Consider the following 17066-nt stretch of genomic DNA (forward strand, 5'->3'; position numbering starts at 1 on the left):
AGAATTTCCAAACTCTATGGATGGTTTCTCATCTGAATTTCCAAACTCTATGGATGGTTTCTCATTGGAATTTCCAAAGTCTGTGGATGGTTTCTCATCGGAATTTCCAAACTCTCATCTGTAAACTAACTTGGTCCCACAAAGAGGAGTGTAACTTTTGTTTTGTTGAATTATTGTAATGTAAGATTTTAAACATAATCACTTCAATGACATAACTAAACTTAAAAGAACAGTTTCATTCTTGGCCATGTTTGCTTAACAAAACCTTAAATATGTGTTTCATAATTAGCTGTGCAGAAATAATCATGAGATGGCCAGATCTGGATTGGACGTTCCTGCCAAGTTAATTAGATGGTGGGATCTGTATCGGACACTCCTGGCAAATGAATGAGATGGCCCAATCTAGATTGGACACTCCTGGCAAATGAATGAGATGTACAAACCTAGAATGGACACTCCTAGCAAATGAATGATATATTCCAATCTAGATTGGACACACCTGGCAAATGAATGAGATGTACCAATATGGATTGGGCACTCCTGGCAAATGAATGAGATGGTCTGATCTGGATTGGACACACCTGGCAAATCACTGAGGTGGTCCAATCCAGATTGGACACTACTGACTAATGAAAGAGAATGTAGATCCTGGCCTGCATATAAGTAATGTACAAAGTTTCAGAGTAACTAAATTCTGCTTATTGGTCTGTGTCAACATTTTCAAGTTCTGTTTTGCTTATACACTATCAGTTTCAGTCTGGTATATTTATCTAGTAAAATGGCCATATTATCAACACTTTAATTCCGGCTGGTCTCTAAGTCTTGAAAATTCTAGTAAATTTTGTTGTATTTTTGTGATTAATAATTCAGTTTTGGGTACATATCTGTCATGTGTCTCTTTTTTCTTCGGTTTTAAGCTATGAGGCAAGACTCTCAAAGCCAGAGACAAGCTGAAGTAACAGTGGAAAATGATGATAGTATGTTAACTAACTCATCTACTGACATATCCATATCCTTTGGTGTGGTCCACTTCCCTGGGGCTGCATTACCCAGTGATGAATCTCAGGAGTCCAGTATTCCTTCTTTAAACAGCTGTTGTGAAGATAATCCACCAAGTTATTCTTACATTACCAATTCACCAAACACAGCAGGCCACACACAAGGGGGAAAAACAGAGCCCAAAAGACCAGGTCATTTGAGATCTGCAACCAGGAATGGATCTCAGATCCAAAAAATGGCCAATCAGAGTCGAGAAGGACCAGATGGGGCTTCAATGCCTTCAGACTGTCAAGAAATTAGAGTAAGGGAACCATGGCATGAAGTTTTTGAAACTGAAGTTAAAGTTCCTGTACAGTCAGAAGAAACAGACACAAAAACATTGTTGAGCTCGACTCAGGTGAGAGACAGAATTAAAGTGGAAAAAAGAAAGGATTCTGATTCTGAAGATGATCCAGAGAAAATTGTCGTAAGAGTAGTTCTTGCTGAAGACACAGAAAAGCAAATCAAAAATAGTTATGAAGACTTGGCATATCCTGATATCCCATCTCATGCAGCCGAGAACAATTCTGATGAGGTTCAAGGAAAGACATTGAGAAAAGATTTTTCTGCAATCAGAGCAAATGCCTCAAATAAAGAGGTTGATTTCAGAAATGTTTCTTTACATAATGATGATCAAATCCTGTATAATAATTGGACCTTTTCTTCAGAACATGAGGAAAACAAATTAAACAGTGCTGCAAAGAGCAAATTAGACACTGAAGAAACTAGTGACTCATATCGTTTTTTACAGGATAAAGAGGATGTAAAAAAGGAGACAAAAAGTCTTGAGAATGTTGGAAAGGATGGTGGTTTTAGGGACAGTAAAAGTTCTTTGGAGGAAATCAAGAAAGAGGCTGATGACTTCATCAGTTATACAGATCCTGTTGTGGATGAGAGTTCATCAGATCAGAGATCCTCACATAGTGAGGATGAGGGAGTGTGTTCAAATGGAGATGCTGAACTAAAAAGGGAGCTGCAGCAACCCAGTAGGGGTCATCAGATTGATGTGCATAATGAATTCAATTTAAGCTCCCTTAGTGTAAATTCTGATGAGTTTTGCATTGACATTGAAGAACAGACTATTATCCAAAATTTACAGGACAGGTGACAGAAAATCTTTTCTCATAAACTTGTAAAGAAAATCTTGTGTGTATATACATAAATACTGATCATGTATTTGGAGTGAACTTGTGTGGCCAAGTGATCACATTGCCTTTACGGATCACTGACATCTACCTCTGTCCATGTAGGTTCAAGTCTCAGCTTGGTCAATAGGGGTATGTGAAAAGTCTTTCCAGTAGCTTCCTGTGGATAAGTGGTTCTTCCTAGGGTTTCTCCCAGTTCTTCCACCATTAATTATACTGGCTGCCGTGTATAGCCTGTCAAATGCCGAACAATGGAGGGAACCCACAAAGCGAAACCATCATATTGTTTGCCTTAAGGGTAAATGCACAGTAGTCATATCATTACACTGTTCACTGTAATAAAAGTAGAATTTATCAATAGGTTTGCTGTTATATTGATTCTAAGAAGAGAAAAAGAGATCTTTAAGTTACATTTCTTTAGAACAGAGGTACCTCCATCAATATCCAGCACTGTATGTACACACTTATAAATTGAATCCAGTAGCAAGCAAGGTAAACCTGATCTTTCATCACATTATGTGCAAACAGAGCAAGTTCTATGTTGTTTTTTCTACTGATTACTCTTAACATTGACCCAGATCTGCTGTACATTATGCACTGGCAGATGAGGGTCTGTACAGCTTGCACTTGGACTCAACTTATAAGTGAGTAGAGACAGTAATTGTAAGGCAAAGCTTTTAGTCTGGGACATCCGACCTTTTTTGGCTGGAGGCCAAAACAGCTTTAAATGCTTAAGGTTGCAGGCCACATGAGCAAGAACAGTTATTTATCACTAGTTATGCATATTAATCAAAATGTATATTTCAGAAGGGCTGCCTACATGGCTGTGGGCTGCACAGTGTGAAGGACTGGGCATCATGAGGCCCGTTGGCTGTGGGTTGGACATGCCTGTTTTAAGTCATTGTTCATAACTCCATTAACCTTTGTCACAAAATGTGGACAATCAGAATTGACCATGAACTTCTTAGTGTGAAGTTTTAAAAAAAATTTGCTTTCTGTCCATGCATTCCTTGATAAGTTGGTGCAGTTAAGCTGATTTCATACATCACTGGTACGGAAAGATATCATCAGGATAAGACAGGATGGAAATATATTGTAGGGATAGGACAGGATGGAAAGACATAATTGGGACAGGACAGGATGGAAAGACATCATTGGGACAGGACAGGATGAAAAGATATGATAGGGATAGGACAGGATGGGAAGACATCATTGAGATGGGACAGGATGGACAGATATAGATAACATGATATGTCTGTAGGTATGGTGGGGACATTGGCACCTTTTTAGACTATCAGAATTCACCTTCATATTGATCCTGCAGTTGGTACACAGTTATAAGAAAATCTTTTTGAATGGATAACCAGTTGAAAACTAGTGCATTACACTAATGTCATCAAGTGAAAGAGAAGTTATTGGTGAATCCCATTATTAGTAGTAGTTAATGTGTCTGCATAATGCAGTCAGTATTTTATGCAGCCAATGTGTTATATGGTAAGTGTGTTATGCAGTCAGTATATTATGATATGATGCAGGCAGTATGTTATGTGGCCAAAGTGTTATGCAGTCATGCAGTCAATATGTTGTGCATTTAATATATTATATGGTCAATGTGTTGTGAAATCAATACATTATAACAAAATGCAGGCAATGTGTTATGCAGTCATGCAGTCAATATGTTATGCAATCAATGTGTTATGGAGTCAATATTTTATGCAATCATTGTGTTATGGACTCAATATGTTATGCATTCAGTGTTTGATTGAATTAAAATTGGAAGAAGGATTGCCTTAGCCTTAAAAGGTGATTTTTATTTTTAACGGATAAAAATATAATATTATTTTGAAACATTTATGCTTAAAAACCCTTTTTCAAAAGCAAGCAGGTATATTTTGTAATTATTTAGTATGTTGAGATTGCTTACATACACTCCATGTTTTTATCAGCCATAGTGTATCTTTAATCATAACTTTTCTGAGGAAGGCTGTTGAAGAGAAGCTTCTGTTGGTACACATAATGTTCAGTCATGTTTTTCAGACCATCATTGGCTTAGACAAGAAATGTTTTAAAATCAGTCTGTTTATAATTAAGTAATTGTATGTTTTAAAACATTAATAAATGTTAGTAACATCTTTAGTAGAGTAAATGATTCAATTCCTTTTAGAAAAAAGCATGAAAAATATTAAAATTTATGCAAAGCAAGTTTATTTTAATATGATTTGTTAAAAACTATGAAGTATAGCAAGGACAGTGACACTAATTTGCATTTTAAGTAATTAAATATGATATCAAAAATATTGCCCCCCCCCCCATAGTTTTTCTTTACTCAGCCTTTATAAATTCACAAGTCTTTATACATTTTGTCTTTGAACTAAAAGAATGCTACTAGATTATGTTTTAACATTGCTTCACACATTACAGAACTGTTTTGTTTCTGTAAAGGAAAACCTCCAAACTTGTTTCTGTGTAAGTTTTGTTTTTAGCTACACCGCAGTGGGTGTATGACAACCAAATGTCCCATTTTTTTTATAATTATTCTTCTAATGGATGTTTGAACTTGACTTTTTAAATAAGGCTTGGAAAAAATTCACCTTAGTTGGGGCTTGAACCCATATCTACCAGATTCAGTTTGGTCTTGACTTTTTAATATGGCTTGGACAAAAACTTCACTTCTGTGGCTTGAACTGATGGCTACCAAATCCAAAGCTAATCACCTTAGACATCACCTATGTGCTGGATCACTTAGCCACAAATGCTACAGTATTAAATGAAGTCATTTTTTTATTTTTGTTATGGATGCAGATGCATGTAGTATACATGGCATTTTATATTTGATTTATGCTCCTGAATGAAATTTGCAATGTTTTAATTGTCACAGTTCTAATTTAGTAGGGTTTGTTATAAAGCATATACATGTACAGTACTGTTATTATTGTTACCATAATTGTACACTCATTTACTTGTTTGGTTTTGTTAGGGTCACTTGTCCATGATATAAATATTTTCGGCTTGAGGGAGGACAGATTTCTTCCTTTTTATATTGTTTTTAAATATTCATGCATGCTCATCAAACACAATTTTCCCCTGTGATAGGCTCATGCTGGATGAAACCATCACAGACTTCGACAAATTTATTTTAAGTTTTATTTTAGAAATCTTTTGATTTTGGGCAAGTCTTTTTCAACCAGACTCGGCATGAATGAGAGATTTATGCAGAGTGAAAGTGACATGGTAACAGTCTGTAAAATTCATTTTTACCAATAGGTGTTTCTGATTTTCTATTTTCTTTCTTTGTTCTTTCTTCTGAAAAAACACTATTTAAACCATAGAGCCCTGCTGTGTAAATTATACATAAGTAATACATATAAACACATTGTACGTAAGCAATACAGTAAGCATATTGTACATAAGCAATACATGTAAGCACATTGTACATAAGCAATACTTGTAAGCACATTGTACATAAGCAGTACATGTAAGCATATTACAGAATTACAACTGTAACAGAATCATTATTGTTTAATGAATTAAAGATGTTTCATTCAGTGTTTCTCAGTAGAATTTTGAAAATGGAAGTCCAGGACAATGTTGTTTTCAAAAACTAAGTGTCCAGTAGATATAAAATTACTGTTAGATTTTAAGAATGAAATTTTAAAAAAGAGAGTATAGTTTTTAGAAAATTGCTATCATATTTTAAAAATGATAGTGCAGTTTATAGAAAACTTGTCAGATTTTGAAACTGAGGGTCCAGGCTTAGAATATGGAGCTTAAGAAAGCAGGGACTCTCTCTACTAAGAGTCTGTTCATATGCTTATCGCACCGCTCCGGTGGCCTAGTGGTTAGAGCATCCACCTCGGATGCAGTAGGTTGTGGGTTCGATTCCCGGCTGAGTCATACCAAAGACTTACAAAAATTGTACTAACAGCTACCTCACTTGGCACTCAGCATTAAGAGGTTAGTGTTAGGACTGGTTGGCCTGGTGTCAGGATAATGTGACTGGGTAGGACATCATGCTACATGTCTGCGGCATGATGCCTCAGTGCTAGACATCACTATAAACTGCCACATTGCAGACATCGTAGCGATATGACTTAAAAATTGTTAAAAGCTACGTTAAAAATCCAAATCACATCACATCATATGCTTGTCAAGTTTTAGCTTTCATATCTTTAAGATCAAGTGAGACTATGGTAGGGCCGCACATAAATGCACCAGACATAAATCATGCACGAGTTGAGTCATTGACTGTTTTCTTCTCAGCATTCACAAGGCCACCATTACTAAAGCTTTTAAAGTTTTTACACAGTCATGGCCTGAAGATCTTTAAATTTGTATCAGTGATACTGATTAATCATCAAATATAGCCACCATTACTATAAACTAAAAACCCTTTAAGTGACTTTCTCTCAACAAGTACTCGATAGAAGTTTTCCCGGATTGGCAGAAGGCATTCTATCATGAAGAGTTTTAAAGTTTTGACTTTAAATGATATTTATCTGCTTGCAAATGTGACCACTTTCATGAAAAAATCGAAAAAGCCTTTATTTTGACCACTGTTATATATATCTATTTTTTTTTAAATTCCTGGCACATAATTTTACCTAATTTAGTGAATTTTTATTCATGACTGTAAATCATGCAAAATAACTTATAGTTAAATTTTTCATACGTGATCTGAGTATAGTAGTTACATAGGATCTATAAATAGATGCTTATGTATGTGTTGACAATTATTAATAATAATTTTAATAATAAGACTTAATGGTGCCTTTGGATTAATTTCTCTGTGGCTGATGGGGTTTCGACATTTCTACATAATGTTGTAACTTCCCATTGGTTGGGATAGGTCACATGAGTAGGTCAGATCAATGTAAAATGAGTAGTGTTATTTGTTACTATAGATCTTTTGCAAAATACAGACACAAGAGACAGTGTATATAATGAGAGAATTAAGCAGTCATTTTCATTCTGATTTTGGAGTCATTCACATTTCTTGTGTTCCTGTTGTAAATCTGCAGACTCATTTTATGTTGTACTTAGATATTATGCGAGAGGATAAACATTTGTTTGCACAGTTGAGTGGAAATAAAAAGTTGTAATTATTTGGACTTTAATATTATTTTGGAACTGTTATAAATTATTTGAAGGAATTCTGGATAGCACCATCTTAACAGTGTCATGGTTCTTGGAGGGCCAGTTCATTTCCAGTTTTGAAATTTTATAGGAACGTTTCATTCATTTAGGACTTTCATGGACCTTCATAAGGACTAGTTTGGATTCACTTCATTATACTGTAATTTCCTGTCACATTTTCATTTATACCTTTGTTAATTAAATTGTTTAATTTTGCAAAACTTGTTGGGTTTCACTTTTTTCTGTTTATGACCATAGAATCATAACAGCCACTTTACTAAATATAGAAGGGTCCGAGTGGTCTAAAGCACTCACCATTAAGGACTACTACCATCTCACCTCTGCATGTGTTCGAGTCTTGGGCTCAGCCAATGTGGGTACATGAGAAAGCTTGCCAGTAGCTTCTCATGGGTCGGTGGTTCTTCCTGGGGTTTTCCAGGACTCTTCCTTCACCATTTATACTGGCCACCATTTATAGCCTATCTTATGCTGAAAAATGGCATTAAACCCTTCAACAACAACTAAATATAGAAAAACCTTTAAACAGCTTTGTAATAAACCACTCAACAGAATTTAACCAACTTTGCAAAGAGCACCTTGTCATAAAGGCCTTTCTCTATTGGAGAAATGATGCTAATGTACCATCAGATATATTGGAAAATGATCGATAAATATTGAAATGAATTTTTTCTTCATAATATGTGCAATTATTAGCACTGGAGGAGAGAGACATCCTACTGATCTAGTTACTGGCCAATTAATAATAATGCATTAGATGTCATCCAGGTAAGTTATACCAGACCCACATGAGCAGCTTGTGGTAATTAATAGTTTTGCACATTTATTGAATCAACATGTATTTTACTATGTAGTTAAACCTTTCTTTTATCCAGTGACCACAATTAGATGTACAAGCACAACATAATGTATGTACTGGCACACATTCTTTAGACAATTTTTACAATTTTAATTTTTTTCTGGATGTACATAAGTATCTTTATCATTATCTGTACATAATTATCTTTCCCTCATTATCTTACACAAGTATCTTGCCCTCAGTACCTGTAGATAAATATCTTGCCCTCATTATCTGTACATAAGTATATTGCCCACATTATCTGTACATAAATATATTGCCCACATTATCTGTACATAAGTTTATTGCCCACATTATCTGTACATAAGCATCTAGCCCTCACTATCTTTTCACAAGAATCTTGCCTTCAGTGCCTGTACATGAGTACCTTGCCATCAGTATCAGTACATAAGTATCTTGCCCACATCATCTGTTGTTATGTACATTTAATTTAATTGTTTGTCTGTTAGTTTTAAAAAAGAAATTCCATTACATGCTATTGTAATGTAACATTATTTACTGGACCTTGTCCAGAATTGAGTTCAGTTCTGTTTGACCTTATTGACTTTTTTATATTTTTTTATTTCATTGATGTAAACAAATAATAATTGCTTTATTATCCTGTATGGGAAATGACGCATTCTATCTGGTTGCTGACCTTGTTCCAAAATCAGTGACAGTTTTGGTAAACAACTTCTTCTTATATTTCTTTTTATCTTTCTCAGAGTAAGAATCATTAAGTTGAGTCAAGGTCATAGGTGGACTACGTGATGTTTATCATGTTCCATATGCTAACAAACTTCTATTTACTTATAGAAATAAATGCCTTGAATTCATCGGAGGATGTGTTTTGCGTCTTAATCAGTCATATAACTGATGTTCTGATCAAGGTTTGTCAGTTGGGCTTTAAATTTTGACATGTTGTGCATTTTCAGTTATATTGTGACCAGTTTGGGCTTAATTTTATTTTCTTCAATTATTGAATTGAAGTGATTATTTTCCCTTGAAATACAAAAGTGCTCTGAGATAATTCGACAAAGACGTTTGTTGGAATTTATACTGAATTAAAAACTGGAATAATATTTTTGTGATTCAACAAGAGACTGTGGACACTACAGCACTTCGTAGGTTATTTAAGACGTCATCTCCATCCATCTTGAATTTCATCAGGATTCGAACTGAGATTCACTCAGAACTTTTAATTGATAGCACTTGTTCTGTTTCCTTATTTTTCACTTAGTATTTTAGGGAAATAAATTATATGTTCAATTTTACAAAAGTTGTTGTCGTCACTCTCTTCTGTTACTTTTTTAAGAGCATAGATTCGTAACAAGAAAATTGGAGTGCTCGTCCTTGGGATACGAATTTTGCTAAAATATTTCAGAAATGTTGAAATTTAAATTCCCCTAGTTTTGCAGTTTTTTAAATCCCAAGTATTATTTCACATTTTAGAAATCTGTAGTGAAATCAACAGGCCTTTTACAATGTCATCAAAAGTAGAGATCTTTATTTCAAATTCTAGCCATGAGCAGTTAGATTCCCTGAAAAAAAAGATGTATTCAGCTTGGCAGAAAATATGATCTTTCAGAGGCAAAAGCTTCTTTGACCAAGCAAGAAACAAAAAATATTTTGGTCCAGTATTTGGTGGAAAAGAATGTTTTGGATAAAAGTGCTTTGGTTTTGATCATTAAGTCTGCATCAGACTCTAACATAAAAGTAAAGGAATTAAAATTAAAATACAAGATGGAATTAGAGTTAAGAAAGCTTGAACATCAGAAAGAAGAAAAAGAAATGCAACTACTATTTGAGAAAGAGGAGAGAGAAAAACAAATGCAGTTACAGAAAGATCAAATGCAAATGTAATTGGACAAAGATGAGAGAGAGAGAGATGCAAATGCAACAACAAAGGAAGAAAGAGAATTTCAATTTTGATTAAAAGAATTAGAGCTGGCAAGTGAAAAGCACATTCCCACTTTAAATACAAATTCAGGTTTTCACGTTACTAAGGTTAGTGCCCCCATTTAGAGAAAAAGACAAATATTATCCTCATTTAGAAAAATTGCTGAAAATTTGAAATGTCCAAGGGAGCGTTGGACTCTATTATTATAGAGTGCACTTTTCGGCAAGGCCCGAGACATCTATGCACGCTGTCAGTACAGCAGAGTACTGACTAAGATTTGGTTAAGGAATGCATCTTAAAGGGTTATGAGTTAGTCCCTGAGATTTATCAGCAAGAGTTTAGGAACTATAAAAAAGAAGCTGGACAAACTCATGTCGAATTTGCAAGAGAAAAAGAACAGTTATTTGATAGGTGGTGCTTAGCCAAAAAAGTTGATCAAGATTATGAAAATCTCAGCCAACTCGTATTACTTGAAGAGTTCAAGAACTGTGTCCATAGTGACAGTAAGACTTATCTTGATGAGCATAAGGTCGAAACCTTGGAAAATGATGCTCATACTGCTGACGAGTATTCCTTGGCTCTTAAAGTTTCTTTTGTAAATAAGTATTCCACTCATCCGTCTTCTGGTTAAAAAAAGTATTTTAGCCTAATACGAACCCTTCCAGATTTCAAACTGGCACAACTTTTAGAAATCAAGTTTCTGATAAGAATATTCAGAAATCCTTTAACTCTTCCTACTTGTACTTAATTCAGGAAGAAAGGACACGTTATTTCTGATTGCTACAAATTGAAAAATGAGCAACAGAATCGAGACAGACCTATTCCAAATGCTCTTATTTGTAAGAGGTCAAGGTCGCGGTCATGTATTGAAAGCAATACATTAGTTGGATCTAATAAACCCCAGTCTGATTTTATTATGGAAAATTATGGACCAGTCATGTCAAAGGGTTCTTCATCACTCATGCGTGATTCAACCAACCCTATCCCTATTAAAATTTTAAGGGACACGGGATCTTCTCAGATTCTTTTATTATCAGGTGCTTTGCCTTTTTCTGAGAAATCTTCTAATGAGTGTTCTTACTCATGGAGTATAGCGCGATTTTGTTAATGTTCCTCTCCATTCTGTAAATTTGTCATCTGACTTAGTCTCAGGACCTGTGACAGTCGGATTATTGTCTTATTTACCCGTTGAGGGCAATCATTTACTACTAGAAAATGACCTAGCTGGAGATAAGGTTGTGGTTAATCCACTTGTAACTGACAAGCCTTGTTTTGATCATAAAGTCGATCCTATTGAAAAAGAATTCTCTCATTTATACCCAGCTTGTGCGGTTACTAGAGCTATGGCAAAGAAAGATCTGAGAAGGATGTTGATCAGGAAAATATTCCTTTAGCTGACACATGTATTAGTCAGGCTTTTGATGAGGTCACTTTCACTCCTTGTTTGGACAAATCAAAAGGTATTAATCACAGTGATCCTCTTTTAACTACCCATTCTCTTTATTCTAATGAGGGTGACAAACGACAATAACTTGTCGAACAGGAAAATGATCCTGAGATCACCTGTTTGTTTCAAAGGGCCATTAGTGAAACTGAAGCCTCCGAAGTACCTGTTTGTCACTTCATTAAAATGGGATTCTTGTGAGAAAATGGGACCACCCGAGGTACCTGCTGGTGACGAGTGGTCAGTGAACTATCAAATTGTAATTTCAAAATCGTACAGACAGGACATACTTAGTCTTGCCCACGAAACTCCTATGGCTGGTCATTTAGTGATAAGACTTATCACAAGATCTTGAATCACATCTGTTAGCTAAAAAATTAAAAGTGATGTTTGTAAATACTGCAGATCTTGTCACACTTGTCAAATGGTAGGAAGACCCAATCAGAAGATACATAAGGTAACAACAGGGGACGCCGCTAGAGGGCACTGGCGATCAAGATTAACGTTTTCTCAAAATGTCAACCTCATTACACCCGTTACTTTCTCCGCTTTAATATGTAAAAAGCCGACATTATTACATCCGAATGTATTCATGGTTGAAAGGTCAAATGTCTATATTTAGCGTATGTGACACTGGGCCATTTCTACAACTAAATAAACGAACATATACGCTCACCTACGCCTACTTTTTAAATACTTTGGAGTTCTTTTTACGAGAATAATGGTAAAATGTGTGCGAATATTTGCGGAAAACCCACGAATTAGGTCTTTTTCAAAGGTCACCCATGCCAGCAAGAACGGTAACTCTTCCCGGCACATGGGTACGTACAAAATGTAAACAATGACAACAATACGACATAATTTGGGTTCAAAAACACACGAAAACTTGATAGTATGAAAAGGTAGACGTTTATAGCAAGGAATCGGATTATACAGACGTACTGTCATTCGTTATACCAAACTTATTACAAAATATATGTACAACTTTTGTTGTGTAATATGTTTTCGAGGTTAGAGACTCGACGGGAGTATCACTCACTGATTCATTGATACTATACGTATTGATAATATGTATGTGATTGTGATCACTGAGATATTATCAATGTCAGGTCATCTGTTCTACGTACCATTCTTATCTAGAGACACTGGTATTAAAATTAAAATGTTCGTGTTTAGTAGGGACGGAAAAGATGTAAAAGTTCAACTATCTTGAAGAATGAAAACAAATTCATTTAAAATTGTCATGCCATTTTTTGTGAATATCAATATGAATATTGTCATCATAAGCCAAGGAATAGAGAATCAATCTGTAGTATTTCTCCGTTTAAACAAATACATAGTCATAAATATTTCTTGAGAACCAGCTCAGTGCCAGTTTCTTCTTTATCTCTGATACCACAATTGTCTTTACTTCATGAACTATGTACTATTGCTCAAAACAATGGTCAGAATTATTATGAAAATATCGCAAATTTAGGACATCCAAAATTTAATGTTGCACCATCCTAAGTTGACACTATAGAAATCCTGACTTAATGTAATGAAAACTTAGTGGAAAACCTTTTGTCATTGATTTTATTTTATAGATATGAAAACTGACCAAATATATCTTATGATAACTAAATTCTAAAATAGCAATTATTATTTACTAAATTGTCATTTCAGATAAATGTATATATGTACAAGAACACTGTAATGAATATGCACTATTGGTTTTAAGAGTAACATACAATTTCAACTTGGTATGACTCATGATTATGCTATTTCATGCAAAAATGTTAGGGGGCATGTGATAAAAAGGCACAGAAAGTCTTCATAAGTACCTGGAACATAGAGAAAGTGAATTTATTCTTGAAGCTGAATGTTCACAACACATTTATACATAACCATATGTAAAAAATATGCAACTTTCAGCTTGAAATAACATGAGGTCACGAATTTTAAAAAATTGCCAAAGACCAATATTAAAAATGGTGGTCGGTACATATGTTTGAATGCTTCCTGTGAATTTATTTGAAAAGATATCATAAAGATGGTTCATTTTTGAAATCTGCACACTCGATTTAAGCAGAAAACATTCCATTTTAAAAGCAACATATAATTTCAACTTGTTTATGACTAAAAACTATAGTATTTCATGCAAAAAAGTTTTTTTTTTTTTTTTGGGGGGGGGTGATAATAAGGCACAGGAGGGCTTCTGAATTACCTGGAACATAGAAAAAGTCAATTTATTCTTAAAGCTGAATGTTCACAAAACATTTCTATGTAAAATATATGTAAGAAATATGAAAATTTCAGCTTGAAATAACATGAGGTCAAGAATTTTAAAAAATTGCCAAAGACCAATATTAAAAATGGTGGACGGTACATGTGTTTGAATGGTTTCTGTGAATTTATTTAAAAAGATATCAAAAAGATGGATTCATTTTTGAAATCTGCACATTCAAATTATGCAGAAAACATTCCATTTTTATATATTTTATAATTATGAAAAAAATCATCCCCTGTTGCTACATAAGGCTCATCTGCAACCGATTCCTGCATTTGACGAACCATTTAGCAGAATAATGGTAGATTGTGTCGGTCAGTTACCTAAGGCAAAGTCATGTAACCAATACTTGTTGCATCAAGAAGATTCCCAGAGGCAATTCCTTGGAGGAATATTAAAATTAAAACAGTAGTAAAAGCTTTGATAAAGTTTGTTTGCTCAATTTGGCCTTCCCAAATCTGTCCAATCTGATCAAGGGTCAAATTTTATGTCTGGAATTTTTCAGCAAGTTATGTACGAATTAGGTATACAACAATTCAAATCTTCTGCCTATCACTCTGAGAGTCAATGGTCTATAGAAAAATTTCGTCAAACCTTGAAGACTATGATTCGGTCATATTGTTTCGATACAGGTAAAGATTGGGATGAAGCATTCATCTACTTTGTTTGCCGTTAGAGAATCAATTCAAGAGTCGTTAGGATTCAGTCCCTTTGAGCTATTTTTTGGACATATTGTGCTTGGACCACTGGATTTGTTGAAAGAGAAACCCTCTCAAAAAGGAATATTTGAAAAAAGAAATACAGTATTTGCTGGAGAATGATTTCATAGAGCTGAGTAAAAGTGATTGGAGTTCACCATGTATACTTGTTTCGAAACAAGATAATACTCTCCGTATGTGCACTGATTATAGAAAAGTGAACATTGTGACTAAAACAGATTAATTTCCATTACCAAGAATCGATGATTGCATTGATAAAAATTGGAAATGCAAAGTATGTCACCAAATTTAACCTTCTGAAAGGATTTTGGCAAAATCCACTGACGAAAAGGGCAAAGGAAATTTCCGCATTTGGGACTACATATGGACTTTATCAGTATAAAGTGATGTCGATTGGGATGAAAGGTTAGCCAAGTACTTTTCAGCGTTTAATTAACATGATTACATCTGGTCTAGATAATTGTGATGCTTACATCGATGATATCATCATCTACATTGACACCTGGAAAGAACATTTAACAATAATTCGGAAATTCTTTGACAGGCTCAATGATGCAAGTGTTACAATCAATTTATCCAAAAGTGAGTTCTGCCGTGCTAGTGTAACATTTCTAGGACATATCATGGGACATGTACAGGTTAAACCTTTAGATGCTAAGGTCAAGGCTATGTCTGAATTCCCTGTGCTTGTCAGTAAAAAGCAACAGATGCTATTTTGGGTATGGCTGGATACTATCGGAAATTTTGTTCCAATTGTTCCGTAATTGCTAAACCCCTGACAAATTTATTGAGCAAGAAAACCAAGTTTCATTGGTCTGAAAAATGTCAGGAGGCTTTTGATACGTTAAAGGCCATACTTGAAAGTGCACCAGTTCTTACAGCTCCACATTTCAGCCAATCATTTAAACTGTCCGTTGATGCAAGTGATGTTGAGGTTGGAGCAGATAAAAATGGTGTTGATCATCCAGTGTGCTATTTTTCTAAGAAATTAAATAAGCACCATATAAATTATTCCATGTATCGAGAAGGAATGTTTGGCTTTGATATTGGCATTACAACACTTTGAAGTTTACATTAGTTCAGCTTCTTCTCCGATTATTGTGGTTAGTGATCACAACCCCCTTACATTCATCGGCAAGATGAATTACAAAATCAGAGATTATTAAAGTAGAGTTTGTTATTGCAGGAATATAATATTGACATCAGGCACATCAAGGGAAAAGATAATTTAATAGCAGATGCACTTTCACGTGTATATTATTTCATATATACTTTATACCATTCATAAGAATTGAGTTCAGTTCTGTTTGACCTAATTGACTTTTTTAAAATTTTGTTTTATTTCATTGTTGTAAACAACTAATAAGAGCTTCGTTATACTCTATGGAAAATGAAACAATGTATCTGGTTTCTGATCTTGGTCTAAAATCAGTGACAGTTTGGTAAACAGTTCTTATATTTTTTAAATCTTTCTCAGAGTAAGAATCATTAAGTTGAGTCAAGGTCATAGGTGGACTACGTGATGTTTATCACGTTCTATATGCTAATAAACTTCTATTTACTTCCAGAAATAAATACATTGACCCTCATCCGGGGATGTATTTTGCGTCTTAATCAGTTGTATAACTGATGTTATGATAAAGGTTTGTCATTGGGCTCTAATTTTTAACACGTTAAGTTGTGCATTTTAAGTTGTATTGTGACCAGTTTGGTCTTAATTTTATTTTCTTCAAATTATTGAATTCAAGTGATTATTTTCCCTGGAAATACAAAAGTGCTCTGATATAATTCTTGGACAAAGACTTTTTTTGGAATTTATACTGAATTCAAAACTGGAATAATATCTGTGTGATTCTTCAAGAGACTCTGGACACTACATCACTTCGTAGGTTATTCAAGACGTCATCGGTATCCATCTTGAATTACATGAGGATTCAACTGAGATTCACTTAGAACTTTTCACTGATAGCACTTTTGTTTATAATTATTGGATTATTTTTGGACTTAATTCGCAACACCATAGGTTGTTTTTTCTTATTTTTCACTTAGCATTTTAGGGAAATAAATTATTTGTTAAATTTTACAAACCTTGTTGTGTACACTCTTTTCGGTTACTTATTTTAAGATCATAGAATTGTAACACTGTACGTAAGTACCTTGCCCACATCATCTGTACATAAGCACCTTGCCCACATCATCTGTACATACGTACCTTGACCACATTATCTGCATTTAAGTATCTTGCCCGCACTATCTGTACATAAGTATCTTGCCCACATTATCTGTACATAAGTATCTTGCCCTCAGTATCCGTACATAATTATCTTGCCCACATTATCTGTACATAAGTATCTTGCCCACATGATCTGTACATAAGTATCTTGCCCTCAGTATCCGTACATAATTATCTTGCCCACATTATCTGTACATAAGTATCTTGCCCACATGATCTGTACATGATTATCTTGCCCTCAGTATCCGTACATAAGTATCTTGCCCACATAAATTGTACATAAGTATCTTGCCTACATTGATTGTACATAAGTTTCTTGCCCTCAGTAT

General features: G+C 34.5%; 1 protein-coding gene across 1 annotated transcript in view; it reads left to right on the top strand.

The window, feature by feature from the left end:
• LOC149781267 (uncharacterized) overlaps window positions 1-7537 on the top strand; it is a 62914-nt gene extending 55377 nt beyond the window's left edge. Inside the window, exon 9 of the mRNA XM_089935352.1 lies at window positions 918-7537. Coding sequence (XP_089791478.1) covers window positions 918-2146 — 1229 coding nt within the window. The 3' untranslated portion in view covers window positions 2147-7537. The remainder of the gene's footprint in view (window positions 1-917) is intronic.
• Window positions 7538-17066: the final 9529 nt, after the last annotated feature.

Source organism: Sinohyriopsis cumingii, chromosome 15, assembly GCF_028554795.1.
Source record: "Sinohyriopsis cumingii isolate HCF-2022 chromosome 15, ASM2855479v2, whole genome shotgun sequence".
Lineage (NCBI taxonomy): Eukaryota > Metazoa > Mollusca > Bivalvia > Unionida > Unionidae > Sinohyriopsis > Sinohyriopsis cumingii.